The following is a 14,536-nucleotide window of genomic DNA, read 5'->3' as shown; positions in this document are numbered from 1 at the left end:
CCCAGACTAGGAGGTTCATGGTACTGCAGGCCTGTGCAGTGAGGGTAACTGAATTGAACGATAGCAGTCCAAATGGGGGAGCTTTGCCACCAGCAATGGTGCCTCATAAAGACGGACCACAGCGCTCGTCCCTTAACCCGATACAGGCCCTGCCACTGCTCAGGTCTCTTCCAGTCTAAAGCTTTGTCCCGAACGTGGACAAACACAGCTCACGTCACATACCCTGACAGCACTACGGTACACACAGTTAAATCCAGAATTAATGCATAACGTACACCTGCAATATTTGCCTTATCCTCACTAATAGTCTAGATCTCTACACAAAGTGCTATAAAGTAATTATTCGTTATTCACATCATCACCCATACCCAACACTGCCCCCTCCACATCATCCAACCCCCCCCCCCCAACGCCCATCACTCACTCCCCACATCTCCCCAGTCTGGGAAACTCAGCCTCCCTTTATTTAGTATGCGCTAACCTCACACGTGTAAGAATATAAATCTATTTGTAATATTTTAAATGTACAATTTCTACAATGCTCCTAAAAGCTCCACAAAGCGCACACTCGTCCCGCAAACCCATTGTTAAATATAATTCTACTGCACAAGAATAAACTATTTAAATTTCCCGCTCAGGGCCAATCGGCAGAGAGACAGATCAACCTCCAAATGTGGCTGTACTTTTACTGCAACCGGCACCAGCACTGGTTACAGCACCACAGCTCCTGGGGAAGGTCCCACAGTGAAGTCAGCCACTCACGTGGGCAGCTACACCTGAAACTGACCCACATAACCAACCGGCACCAAGTGAACCGGGAATCATCACCACAATTTCTGGCAGTGCCACTGAAACCGAGAGTTATTCATAATAATAAATAATAATCCTTGTTTGATATATCGCCTTATCACATACTTGAGACATCTCAAAGCACTTCACAGAATATACTGTAAAATGAATTGACTGTATATTTTGTAGGCGAAACGCGCACAGCAGTGTCCCACAAACAGTTGTGGATTGTGGGACCAAATTATTATTATTTATTTTTTGGAGGAATTATTACTCCCAGAAAAGCGATCTGCCAATCGACTAACAACTGGGTTCATACTTACTGCTAGGTAAACAGGCGTGTGGAGGAAAGGAAACTTGCCCAACATTTCGCTCGGCAGAGGAATCCTCTCGCTTGTGAGGCGAGTGCTCTAACCACTAAGCTACAGACCTCCACATTAATACTAGCTAAATACCTTATTAATATCAAGGCTTACCATATTTGTCTAGTTAAGCCTGCCTGCCTCTCCGAGTAAGGTGTTGTTGCAGTGTAATGAGCCCAATAGGCTGGAGGACTGCCTGGCTTTGCTGTGTCAATCCCAGGGAGACTGATACTTATTACAATATTAAGTATTATTCTCCATGAGATCGATCTGGCAAAACCTCAATAATACGTGATAGTATAGATACTAAAGAACATTACTATTGAGCGTTATTGATAACTGGGTGTTATTAATGCTGAACGATTTTGATGTTATTTTTGTCAGGTGCTATTTACAGGGAGGCTGTAACTTGCAGGGAGCACAGTTATTTTCCAGGTCACTGATGCTCAGCATTACGCAGGGCCAGAAATGGTTATTTTGCCACTGACAACCAACAGAAAGATCTCTTAATCTGAACTAAAGGTGCCTTGGTCCCCTCCTTCCCACACCCAGTATGTGTGTTTACCATTAACCAGAACTATAATGGCACCTGGTAACCAGAACGAAAGTGTACGTGGTAACCAGTAATTATCACTAAACCAGCATGTGGTAACCAATACCCAGCATCAAACTAAGTGTAACTGGTACCAACTAGTTCCAGCACAACAAGGAGTATGTTAGCCAGAACCCAGCCGTGTTGTAGCCATTGGTATCAAACTGGCTTTTGGTAACCGGAACTAAACCAGTAATCATTCTGGCTTGTGGTACCTAATCATCAGCACTAACTTGACAAATGGTAATCACTAACCAGGATAAAACAGGAGTCTGTGATCCAGCTTCTAAATGACATGTAAGAACCAGTAATCGCCACAAGGCCAGCATGTGGTAACCAGTAACTACACTAAAATGGTGTCATCGATAACCTGCTATAAAGTGATGTGTGGTAACTAGTGACCACCACCGAGCCAATGCGTAGTAACTATCATACTGTCACCCATCTGGCATGTAGTAATCAGTAACCGACTTATGGTAATCAGTAACAGACATATGTTAACTAGTATCAATCCAGAGAGTGGTACCAGCACAAAAGTAGCATGTGTAACTAATAATTTATACTAAACAAGTTTCTGATAACCAACAACCAGCGACATACTGGCAAATGGTAACTAGTAATAACCTCGCATTTGGTAACCAGTCACCAGCACCAAACTGACGTCCAGCAATTAATAATCAGCAACAACCTGATGTTTGGGACCCAGTAACCAGCACAACATGGTATGTGGTTAATAAGTAACCAATATCAAGCAGATGAATCAGTAACTAGTATCAACCTAGCATGTGGTCACTAATATCCAGCACCAAACCATGTACTGGATCTTCCACCCAGGGCTCCTCCGCCAGGGAGTAACTGAGTAGTAACTGGTTACCAGGCCCAGCGCTGGACATTGCTGGTTACTGGCCTGATCAGGTTACCAGGTTAATCTGCTGCGGTGCAGTGACCTCACATGGCCCGACAGTGCCCGGTCATGGACAGGCCACAGCTGCTTCAGACACAGATCTCTATGGCCGTGGTGACCATCATTCGACCTTTGCCCTTGTCCTTCCTGCTCTCCAATCTGCCCGTGGAGGAAGAGGTGGAGTGTGTGGGGGGCTCAGGGCTGGGGGGCACTGGCCGGACCCCTGAGGATGCGGCCTCGGAGAAGACACTGCGTTTCAGCGGCGTGGCCGCACGTGAGCCCTCGGGCCTGTGAGGAGCGGAGCCCGCGTGGGGTTTACAGCGATAGGAAGGCCGCCTCCTCAACTCCACCATCAAGTCACACTTGAGGAAGTAAAAGACCTCTTTGACTGAGCACCTTTTGTCGGGGTCCAAGGCCAACAGCCTCTGGAACATGCGCAGCGCCATGTCAGTGAAGCGTTTCCACTGGGATGGGAAGCCATTCAGTCGGCCCCGCTGCCAGCGCACAAACTCCTCGTAGAAGGAGTCGGAGGGCAGGGCGGCCTCCCAGGGGAAGTTCCCGGTCAGCATGCAGAAGACCAGCACCCCGAAGGCCCACACGTCGATGCTGCAGTCCACGAGGAAGCCCTCTGCCCTGCTGGCCTGACACACCTCGGGGGCTGTGTAGGGGATGGTGCCGCTGATGCGTTTAACCCGGCAGCCAACCTTCCTGGTCATCCCAAAGTCCGACAGCTTGACTCGCCGACACTCGCGATCGAACAGCAGCACGTTCTCGGGCTTTATGTCCCTGTGCACCAGGCTCTTGCCATGCATGTAGTCAATGGCCAGTCCCAGCTGCTGCACACAGCGCTTGACGGTATCCTCGGGCAACCCCACCTGCATCAACACCAACAACCGTTATTAGCTCTAACCTCGCCCAGCGTGGCTCGCACACTCGCTTCCTCGCGAGCCTTTCTCCACGAGCTGTGTCGCTCACACTCATGGAGCAGTCCTCACATAAGAATCACTAGAGGAAAGAAGATCAAGGTCTATCCAGTTTGCCTTCCACCATCCCACCAGTTGCAGCAGGCAATGTCATGTCCAAAACTATATACTGTGTCCTAAGAAATCTATCTAATTTGCTTTTTGAAAGAATTGACAATTTCTGCTTCCACCGCCTCCCTAAGAACCTGTTCCTTACATTTACCACTCGCTCACTCAAACAATGTTTCCGCAGACACTTCGAATTTACCCCCCTTTAATCGCAGGCCGTGCCCTCATTGTGCAGTGCTCACACCCGCAGCTCAGGCTCACAGTGCCAGTCGTTCCCGCGCCCCTGCCCTCCGCCTTACCTGAGGGGGGATGATATCAAACAGGTCGCCTGCGGGTGCATATTCCTGGGCAAAGGCGTAGCAATCCTCTGTCTCGAAGACCATGTCGAACACCTTGATGATGAAGGGACTGGAGAGGGAGCTGGTCACACTGAACTCTCGTAGGAAACTTTTGAGCTTGGTCTTATTCTTATTCAAGAACTTCAGTGCCATCTTGGTGCCTGTGGACACAGCGACTGTCACAAATTTCATGTCTGATTTCAGCTTAATGAGCCCTCTGGAGCAACTTTGCTTTCCGAACAAATCTGCATCCTCCAGCTGCGCTCACACCTACCTTCTCTCGAGCCCACACAGTGCGCTCTGCACTTCTTTTCAGCGTAATAAACTACCTTGATTACTTTCCGTTGTGAACCCAATTTGCTGAGACGACCCAGACAAAGATGTGCATTGCATTATCTGCTGTGTTTTTTTTCTCCCTCTTTTAGTTGTAGGAAAATTGGTATTTGAATTTAAAATTTAAAAACTGTCACAGTGATTACCCAGGGTGTGTTCCCTCTCCTCCTCCTGTTGTGTGTGACACCCTCACTCTCGAGCAACTATCCTTGGCACATCAACCCCCCAATCACCCACCCACCCCCATTCAAGGCAAACTCCATTCCCATTTGCTGGGGTAATGTGGCTAATGGAGAAACGTGCACTCTAGCTGTTATGGGGTTAATGCTACCGAGATTCATCTTTAGCTGTTACGGGATGAATGCTGTTCAGCTCCAGCTATTACATGGTTAATACCATCAAGCTCTGGCTCTCGCTGTTATTAGTTAATGCTGCCTGACTGGCTACGGCTTCTACAGGGTTAATACCACCCGCCTCCAATGGAGGAATCTTTGACCTACTTTTAGTGTCCAATTCACATCAGGGAAAAACTAGGCTAATTAAGGAGGTGAATTGTGGATCTGATGAATGAGGCAGAGAAAGCGCTGTTTGTGACAGCTGCCCCCCCCCCCCCCCCCACACACACACACACACACACACACTGTGTCTCACATAAGCAGATCATTCGCTGACACCTTCTTTGTTCTGCTTTCAGCCTGTGCTGGAGCGGGCCTGGGGAACAGGCGCCAAGGGGCGGTGTGCTCTCACACACCACTTGCACAATTCTCACACAGCTCTCAAACACACACACACATTGCGCACACAACACATGGACACATACACGTAACACACGTACACACAACACACGCTTCTGATTCTCGGTTACCAGAACACAACAGGAACACTGCCCGCTGTACAGTACTGGGTCAACCTGTAACACTACAGTACAGCTCTGTGTCACACAGCAACCCTGCACAATACAGCACTGGGATCCTGTTGGTTTCTATTAAATTTGCTGCATTATAAGCAGTGGCAAATCTAATTCACTACATTTTTTTGTTGGATCTCAAGAGTATTTGATTAGAAACTAACTTGTTTTTGGTGAGGGGAAACTTGGGATGAAACGTTAAAAACTGAGGTCCCGTCTACCTGTTCAGGTGGATGTTAAAGATCCCATGGAACTATTTGAAAAGAGTTTCTCCCGGTGGCCAACTGACCTGGCCAACAAATTCCCCGAATAAAATTGGTCTTCACACCAAGGCTGTTTGTGGAACCATTCGTACTGTGCACAACTGGCTGCCGTGTTTGCCCACAAAATACACAGTCAAACCACTTTACAGTAAAATGCTGTGAAGTGCTTTGAGTGGTTCAAGTGCTTATTAATCACATTAATGACAAGAACTGTTATTACCTTAAGGTGAGAGTTAGGAGGATAAGAAATGGGATCTGTAAACATTTCTTCACACGAGAATGTGGAATTCAATGTCCCCGGAAACCATGCAGATAGAATCAATTGGGATGTTCAATATGCTTGGAAAATTAGGATATTAAGAATTATGGACCATGTGGAGAAATGGGAAGAAGAAATCTGCCATGATCTAGTAAACTGGGGAGCAGGCTTGACAGGCTGAGTTGTCTTTTCCTGTGTTCCTACCTGCACTTTTATGAATGACCAGCTCCACTCTGCCGTATGTCCCTTTGCCGAGCTCACGGATGAAGTCATAGTGTTTATGAATGTCGGCAGCAGAGAGGCTTCGGACCGCCATCGCCTGCGTCTCCTCCGAGATCCCCGCCCCTCCGCAAGGGCCCCGCTCCGGCAAACACACATTCGTCTTTCCACTGAAACAAACCACAGAGAAGCCATGACCCACATCTCCCATGTCTCAGTCCCACCATCACCCCGTGTCTCAGTCCCACCCTTACCCACCATTTCACTCCTATCGTTAACCTGTTTGTCATTCCTACCATCACCTCACTGTTGCTTATGGGTGCCAGAGTGACTGTAAGCTTTCACTGACCCTCACAACCCAGATTACAGCCTGCCAGTGGCTGGGTTGCACTGGGAGTGAGTGCCACCAATATATTTCCCTCCTCGCATTGTTGAGTTCGCTGCGTTCTGTCTGCACGATCACAGAATCTTCAAACAACTATTTATGACCACTTAAGGAATCATCACGAACAATGTGCATTTATACTGTGCCTTTCGCATAAAAGAAATCTCAAAGCCACAGTCAAGTGTAATGTTGGACACTGAACAGGAAAATAAGGGTTTTAAAGAAGTTGCTCAAAGCATATATTTTTAGGAGGTCTTATAGAATTATAGAAATTTCCATCGCAGAATGAGGCCACTTGGCCTACCTAGCCTGTGCTGACCGTGAAAGGGTTCTTCATTTGGTCCCACTTCTCTGCCTTTCCTTCCATAAACTCTTTATACTTTATTCTACTTATTTTGGATTCTGGCTCAACCACTAGTTTTAATAGGGCATTCCAAATCCCATTGCCCACAACTCTCTGGATATAAAATAAGACTGAAAGATAGTACGGCAAAATGGGGTTTGAAGAGAGTTCCAGAGTCCTGAACCCTCTATTTTCTCTCCTTACAGTTGAATGTCAACCTCTTTTCCTGTTCTCTTCCCTTCTCTCTTTCCCCATATTCTCTTTCCTCTGTCTCTCTCCCTCTCTCGTCCTCTGTGCTTTCCATTGTAAGAACAGTGGCAGCAGCTCTGGTTTGAGGTATCCTACGTGATAAAGTGCTGTATATAAACCACAATCTTTATTGATGTATTTTATAGTGAGCACTGGCTGTGTCCTCCCTACGGCCCGAAATGACGCAGATTTTACGACTGGAGAACTCTTTTAAGCTCAGGTAAAGTTCAAAGTAGTTTGATACATCCTACATACGTAATTCCTAAAAATAACAGAGATTCAGCCAAGATATCAGTGCATGGAAAGGTGGGTTGTGATACTAATAATAACAATCCTTGCATTTGATATAGCTCCTTATCACATCTTCGAGATGTTTTAAAGCACTTCACAGAATATACTGTAAAGTGAATTGACTGTATATTTTGCGGGCAAAACGTGGCAGCCAATTGCTCACAGCAGCGTCCCACAAACAGTCGTGGATTGACTGACCAAATTTTTTTTTTTGAGGGACTATTACCCCCAGAAAAGCAAACTGCCAATCAACTAACAACTAGGTTCCTACTTACTGCTGGGTAAACAGACGTGTGGATTAAGAAAATTTGCCTAAGGGTTCGCCTGGGCTGGGAGGTACTCTCACTTGCGAGGTGAGTGATCTAGCCAATAGGCTACAGGACTCCCTAGTTATACTAGCTAGCAGTTCAGGATGCTAAGCCTGCATGTTATGGAGAGACTGAGTTTAGAGAGGGAACAAGTGAAAGGTCTCAGTGGGTTAACACTGGCGCAGGGTAAACCGCCAGTTGTTTGATAAATGTGCTGAATTTTAGATGCTCCCAGTATAAGCTCGATGACGAAGGAACAGAAGAGAACTGTGCCATCTCCCAAGGGATGGCTCGTCTGAAGCAAAGCCAGGGAGAGTCCACGTCACCCCATTGGTCACCTGACTTGCCTCATTTATTCCTGAAGGATTTTGTGTAGTAAGTGGTTAATGTGGCACCGCCATTTCTCTCTCTCCTCACTGGCCCAATTACACGTCATTGTGAATGTCTGCACATGCTTTACCTAAGAGACTCAGATGGAGGAGCCGAGACCACAGAAACAATGCAGCAAATCAACGGGTCTGGAAACAGTAGGCAGGGAGACAAAGTACGGTGGAAATTATACCCAAATATCGGTGAAATCAAGAGAGAATAGATGGAGAGTGGCAAGGAGAGATGGAGGATCAGATGTCAGTCACTAAATCTTGTATCCAGATCAGGAGTGGGAGGGAAGGAACCTTTTCCTGTGTTTGTAAACACATTTCTCGTGCACAGCTCTCCGGAGACGAGGGAGATTATCCAACTACAGGGCTCCATGCTTTGTAGCAAATGAGGCACAGCATTGTCTATGGCTGGGTCTGGGCGGCTGCTCATTGTGTTATTGCCCACGATAGTGAGAAGCTCGGATAAGGCTCAGGTTGCACAGGTCAGATGTCACTTTTTTCCTGAAGGCTGATTGGTGCTGGCCCCACACACAGAATAGATACGGAGCACATGCACTTTTCCAACCCATAAAGCGAAGTAACCATGGAAACACCCACTCGTCTAGCCCATGAACCGCAATCCTGTTAATCCGGTTTGGATGATTTGGTAACCATGGGAACGGCAGCTAATCCCATGCTTGGACCACAGTCACTGCAGGAACAACCACCGATCAGCCCATGGACTGGTGAGCATGGAAATGGCCACTAATAATAACAATAAGTTACTTACATTTGGTATAGTGTGTCTTTCATGTCAGTGGGTCATCGCAAAGCGCTTCACGGGATAGTTTCCGTGAAGTGTGTTTTGTGGGTATACATGACAGTCAATTTGCACCTAGCAGTGTCCCACAAATAGCCATTTCCATTTTTATGGGGGGGTGCTCTCTTTTCAAATAGCGCCATTAGATATTTAACATCCATCTGAACAGGCAGGTGGTACTTTAGTTTAACATCTTATCCGAAGGACAGCACTTCCAACAATGCAGCACGCCCCCAGCACTGCACTGGAGCATCAGCGTAGCCTATATGAATTCCAACTCCCGATATGGCCTTGAGCCAACAACCTTCTGACTCAGAGACAAGAGTCAGGCTGACACACGCAGTGGAGTGGGAGTGTTAGAAGCTGGTGGAAGAAGTCAAGTTCTGCGAGTGGGATTCTTTAATGAGACACCAGCTTCTAACAATGGGCAGTTTAGGTGCAGCAAACATGAGGTCGTGTATTCACTTTCCTTCAGCTGCAAGCTTCATTCATCAGAAACCGTCTCCATTCTGACCAGAACCGACTCCGCAACTCTGCCATTACACTCAGGCAATAACATTGCAGACGGTGGGAAAAGGAACAGCACCAGCTACGTGGTCCTAGCTAGACAAGCAGTGGGAAGCTTGTCAGACAGTACTTTCAATAGCGGTTTTATCTAGTTAGACTCTAGCAGTATCCCAATGCACGCTCTGGGTCCCCAAGCCTTGGCTCTTGCCTACCTGCGCCTAACACTCTCCGAAATTAGGAAATCAGGATGGATCCCTCCAGGGAGAAAATGTGCATTACATTCCACCAATCTATCTCTGGAATTTCCATGAGTGGGTGGGTGGGATGCATGGAATTCTCGGTTTGGTTTGGATACTCTTAGGCATAGTGATGCATGTGTCAGAGACCTGGCTGACAAAAACAAAACTCAGTTTCACCTCTCACCCTAAGGATGGCATCAAGGTAAGGCTGCCCCTGCACTACAGTGTCGGTCTAGAGGTCAAAGTCCCAACATGCGATTTCAACCCACAACTTTCTAATCCAGAGATGAGTGTTGCCAACTCTGCCAAACTGAGACTGAAGTTTACATTTACATTTACTTTGACTGCATTTCATTTGATCTCAGTGTTTAATACAGAATTAAATACTGCGGGTCAGTGCTTGAATCTTAGTTTTGCCCATTATATATACAGTGAATTCATTGACAGTAATAATAATAATCCTTGTATTTGACGTAGGGCCTTATCACCTCTTCGAGACGTCTCAAAGCACTTCACAGGATATAGTGTAAAGCGCAGTGACTGTGTTTTATGGGAGAAACGTAGCAGCCAATTGCGCAAAGCAGTGTCCTACAAATAGTCATGGATTGAGTGACCAAATTATTTTTTTTTGAAGGAATTATTACCCCCGGAAAAGCGATCCGCCAATCGACTAACAACCGGGTTCCTACATACTGCTAGGTAAGCAGAGGCATGTTAGAGTAAGGAAACTTACAGAATGTTTTGCCCTGCGGGAATCAACCCCAGGTCTCTCGCTTGCGAGGCAACTGCTCTAACCACTGAGCTACAGGACTCTGTGAAGCGCTTTGAGACATCTCAATGATGTGATAAGGCACTATACAAATGCAAACTTTATTATTAGTAGTTTTAGTACCAGAGTCAGTGGGTCATTATGGCCTCAGTCCAGGGTCACAGTCTAGATTGTCAGACCATTCAGTCTCTTTAGTTGGTAGTAATTTGTACATTTGACTGAAGTCCCAGCTCTGGCTCCTGATAACCGTGCACTGACAGGCAGGCAGCGCAACCCACCACTGACGGGGTCTTTACCGTCCTTGGCTGAGCGCTGTTCAGATTCTGAGCCCAGCATCGTTTGAGATGCTCACTGCCAAGGTCGGCACATGCACCAGTAACACAAAGTGTCCGTTCCCACGCTCTGGGAATAATACTGTCCCCAAGACATGCATCCACACGCATTTCTGCCCTGGCAGAAACCCTGCATCGGGCGGGCGCGATCCGCACACAGACTCCAAACTACAGGCTGGGACTGAGCTTCTGCACAGACAAAGACTGAGACTAACAAAGGACTCTCTCTGTCAGACGCCTCTTTGTGTACATCAGCCGCTTCAACTCTCAGCCACTGTGAATGCACAGAGAGGTACAGACAGAACCAACATTAACAGCACCTCCTTTCTGATCGGCTGTTAACACTTCAATGTCAGTCAGTGAGAGACAATGCATTTGATACAGCGTCTTAGCACGTTGTTGAGACGTCTCAAAGCACTTCGCAGAATATCCTGCAAAGTGAATTGACTGCCTGCTTTGTGAGCGAAGCGCGGCGGAGGCCAATTGCGCGCAGCAGTGTCCCACAGACAGTGGGTTGTGAAGCAAATGAATGTGTGAATTAATGCAAAAGAGCGGAATCCAAGAGAGAAGCTTCATGGAATTACAATAATTCCTGTGGGAGGGGGTTGTGCTCCCTGAATCACCGAGTTCAACATCTCTGCCTTTCACTGTATCCAGGGCTCAGTCTCCCCCTCCCCATCACCCCCCCCCCCCCCGGCTGGAGCTCTGAACTGAACCCCAGTCACACACTCACCTGCACGGCTTGGGCACCTGAGCCTCTCCCACCTGCTCCCTTGTCCTCGGAGTCTCTGCCACATGGTCCCTCTCCCTCGCCTCGTCCAGTCTTTCCACTTTATTTCCCAGTTGGAATGTGGGGAGTTTCTTCCCTCTGTTGTTGTTGCTGTGCTGGGGATGGGGGGGTGAGGGGATGGGGGGTGAGGGGATGGGGGGTGAGGGGATGGGGGGTGAGGGGTGAGGGGCTGACAGGACACTTGGCTCCGGCGTGGGTTCAATTTTGCGGAGTCCCAGTATCACATGTCGCTCGGTGTCAGTGGTCAGTCTGTCACTTTCTCTCAGTCTCTGTGTTTCTCTCTCTCTGTGGCTGGTGGTTGTGCAGAGTTCGGACTCTTTGCTCTGGTTACAGTTGCAGAGCCCTTGCAATTGCTGTTCTGTGCTGAGCTGTGCTGGGCTGGGCTGGGCTGGGGGTGCTGGGCTGGGCTGAGCTGTGGGTGCTGAGCTGTGCTGGGCTGAGCTGTGCTGGGCTAAGCTGTGGGTGCTGTGCTGGGCTGGGCTGTGCTGGGCTGGGCTGGGCTGGGCTGGGGGTGCTGTGCTGGGCTGATCTGTGCTGTGCTGAGCTAAGCTGTGGGTGCTGGGCTGGGCTGAGCTGTGCTGGGCTGAGCTGTGCTGTGCTGGGCTAAGCTGTGGGTGCTGAGCTGTGCTGGGCTGTGCTGGGCTGGGCTGAGCTGTGCTGGGCTGTGCTGGTATGACCAGCTTTGCCCTGTGCTGCGCTCACTCTGTGTCTCCGCTCAGTCCCTGTCCAGCGCTTTCAGCTCAAACACACAGTGATCCGAGCGCCGCATCGCTGAGTCCCAGTGCCGCTGCACATTGTGAGCTGCTGATTAATCCCCGCTGGGTCCTAGAGCCCGTGAACTCTCTCTCTCACACACACACTCACACACACACACCCGGGTTCAGCTCTGGAGCCACGTGACAGGTAACTTCAGGCTGAGGACAGAGCTCCCCATTGCTACACCAGTGTCGTCAAGTCGATCAGACATAAAGTCTGTCAGACTGATACCTCTCGTTTTATAATACACGTCCGAGACGCTGTCCGGCGCGTAGAGCCCTATATAAATGCAACTTGTTGTTGTAATAATAATCTCTGCATTTAATATAGTGCCAACAACCTCAAAATTTCTCAAAGCACTTCACAGTGGGGTTTGCTTGAAGTGTAGCAACTATATTCGTAGGCAACTATGGCAGCCGTTTGCACATAGCAAAGCCCTGCAAACAAGCAAGAAGTGAATGATCATTTTCTAAGAAGGATTGCTGGCCAGGACACAGGGAGAAGCACCTGTCTCTTTTTGAATAGCGACACGGAACCTTTAATGCCCATCCTAAAAAGAAGAAAGGACCTCGGTTTAATGTTCCATCTGAAGAACTGCATCTCTGTCAATATAGCGCTACCCCAGTACTGCACTGAAGTGTGAATTTGAAGCGCTGGCTGTCGGAGCATGTCTGCTTCACACTAGTGGGCACATTATTGAGCACAGCACTGACACTGTGTCGGACATGGTATCAAATAATGATAATAATAATAATAATCTTTGCATTTGATATAGTGCCATATCAAGTCGTTGAAACTTCTCAAGGTGCTTCACAGAATATATTGTAAATGGATTGGTGAAACACCCATAACATACACAGTACAGTGCTGGGAGAGTGTTGGGTACAGTATATGGCGTCCTACCCTTAAAGGGACAAGCAATTTACAAATACAAGTTTACATTTTTATAGCGCCTTTGGTGTCAGGAGGACATCCCGAGGCACGTTTTTAGAGGTGATTCAGTGGAAGGGAAAGATGATGATTTCAGGAGTTGAAATCTGATTGATGTAAAGACTCCCGGATGTAAGTGATTTTAATGGAGAGTAAATTGAGGAAGGCATAATCCAAGTTTTTTACACTCTGTTTGATATGGTGGGTGAGCCCAGAAAGGGAGGACACAGAAATGGAATTAGCAAGGCTCGCAAAACCAGAGTGTAGATGAAACATACAGATTTTCAGCATAGATGGAGGCCGTTGTACCTATGCCACTACGGCCCCTGATTTAATAAATTGCCTTTAATTACTAATCCTACTTCCAACTCTTTCCCCATATCATATCCTTTACCATCTCCCCCAATTCCATGTGCGTTCATATTTTTACTGCCTGGGTATCTTATCCAGTTACTTTTGAACAATTTGACCGAACCAGCCTCAAAAGTCTGGGACCGCCCTTGGTATAACTGCATTGGCTCTTGAATCATAAATGGTAATAAAATCCTTGTATTTGATGTCACTGTACGGAAACCGGACAGAAATGTTCAGTCCATCCAATCCGTGCCGGTGTTGTTCTCCGCATGCTGAGCCTAATCCAAATCTCCTGCTTGCTCCCCAAAACCATATCTTTTTTAATTAAGCGTTTGACACAAAATATTCTCTTTTTTTGGGATCAGCCGGGTGTATGACACATGCGGAAACCTTTCACCGTTGCTTAAGAGTATCCAAACCAAACTGAGAATTCCATGCATCCCACCTACACATGGAAATCCTAGAGATAGATTGTTGGAATGGAATGCGCTCTCTCTTCCTGGGGGGTTGCATCCTGCTTACCTAAATCCTTAGGGTTCCCATTGCTGATCACTATCTAGTCAGCCCGGCTGGAAAGTGCACATGGCGTTTTGGACAAAGGCTGCACTGGGGCTGTACCAAAGTTCACACGAGGAGAGCAATTTAGCATCAGTCGACTCTCAGGCGAGCAGGGGGAGGGAATTGCGACAACACAGTATTTACATATTAAAACACGAGTTGTGTTCACACGCTACATCATACGGGGAGATATGCTTGCCGTCCAGAGCACTCTTCATTCACTCTGGATGCACGAGCCACGACGGTAAATCTTGATTGTTCAGACTGCAAGGAAAACAAACTCTCCCCATAGAACGGGCAAGAGGCTGCACATCTTCGCCACTTTGCAGACACCGACCGTAGAGGGCAGTGACCATTGTATGCCAATAACAGGCTCGGTGGCCCGGTATGGTGCACCCTCTGGTGGTGTAATAATCCCACTACGTGTACCAGACCCGTCTGCCTCACAAACTGACCGGCAAGCAAGGACATCTGAATAGATAGAAAAGCCAGGTATTTTTATTCAATGCGTTTAATTTGCTCAAATAAACAAATGTCCTCGATACGGTG

At 47.6% G+C, this 14,536-nt stretch overlaps 2 protein-coding genes across 2 annotated transcripts in view; one reads left to right on the top strand and one right to left on the bottom strand.

Moving 5' to 3' along the window:
• Positions 1-1,184: 1,184 nt before the first annotated feature.
• sbk1 (SH3 domain binding kinase 1) lies at positions 1,185-12,694 on the bottom strand. The gene is made up of 5 exons (XM_007893674.2): positions 12,653-12,694; positions 11,333-11,484; positions 5,983-6,167; positions 3,978-4,177; positions 1,185-3,522 (listed from the first exon to the last, which is right to left on the bottom strand). The coding sequence occupies exons 1-5, from the start codon at positions 12,692-12,694 to the stop codon at positions 2,737-2,739; spliced, it is 1,365 nt and encodes a 454-aa protein (XP_007891865.2). The 3' UTR covers positions 1,185-2,736.
• The window catches only part of xpo6 (exportin 6), a 43,657-nt gene continuing 37,775 nt past the window's right edge, over positions 8,655-14,536 (top strand). Inside the window, exon 1 of the mRNA XM_007893677.2 lies at positions 8,655-8,678. The gene's annotated coding sequence lies outside the window, so the exon portion shown is untranslated. The remainder of the gene's footprint in view (positions 8,679-14,536) is intronic.

The sequence above is a fragment of the Callorhinchus milii genome, unplaced genomic scaffold (genome assembly GCF_018977255.1).
Source record: "Callorhinchus milii isolate IMCB2004 unplaced genomic scaffold, IMCB_Cmil_1.0 Scaffold16, whole genome shotgun sequence".
In the NCBI taxonomy this organism is placed as follows: domain Eukaryota; kingdom Metazoa; phylum Chordata; class Chondrichthyes; order Chimaeriformes; family Callorhinchidae; genus Callorhinchus; species Callorhinchus milii.
This window is presented reverse-complemented; position numbering and strand designations above follow the sequence as displayed.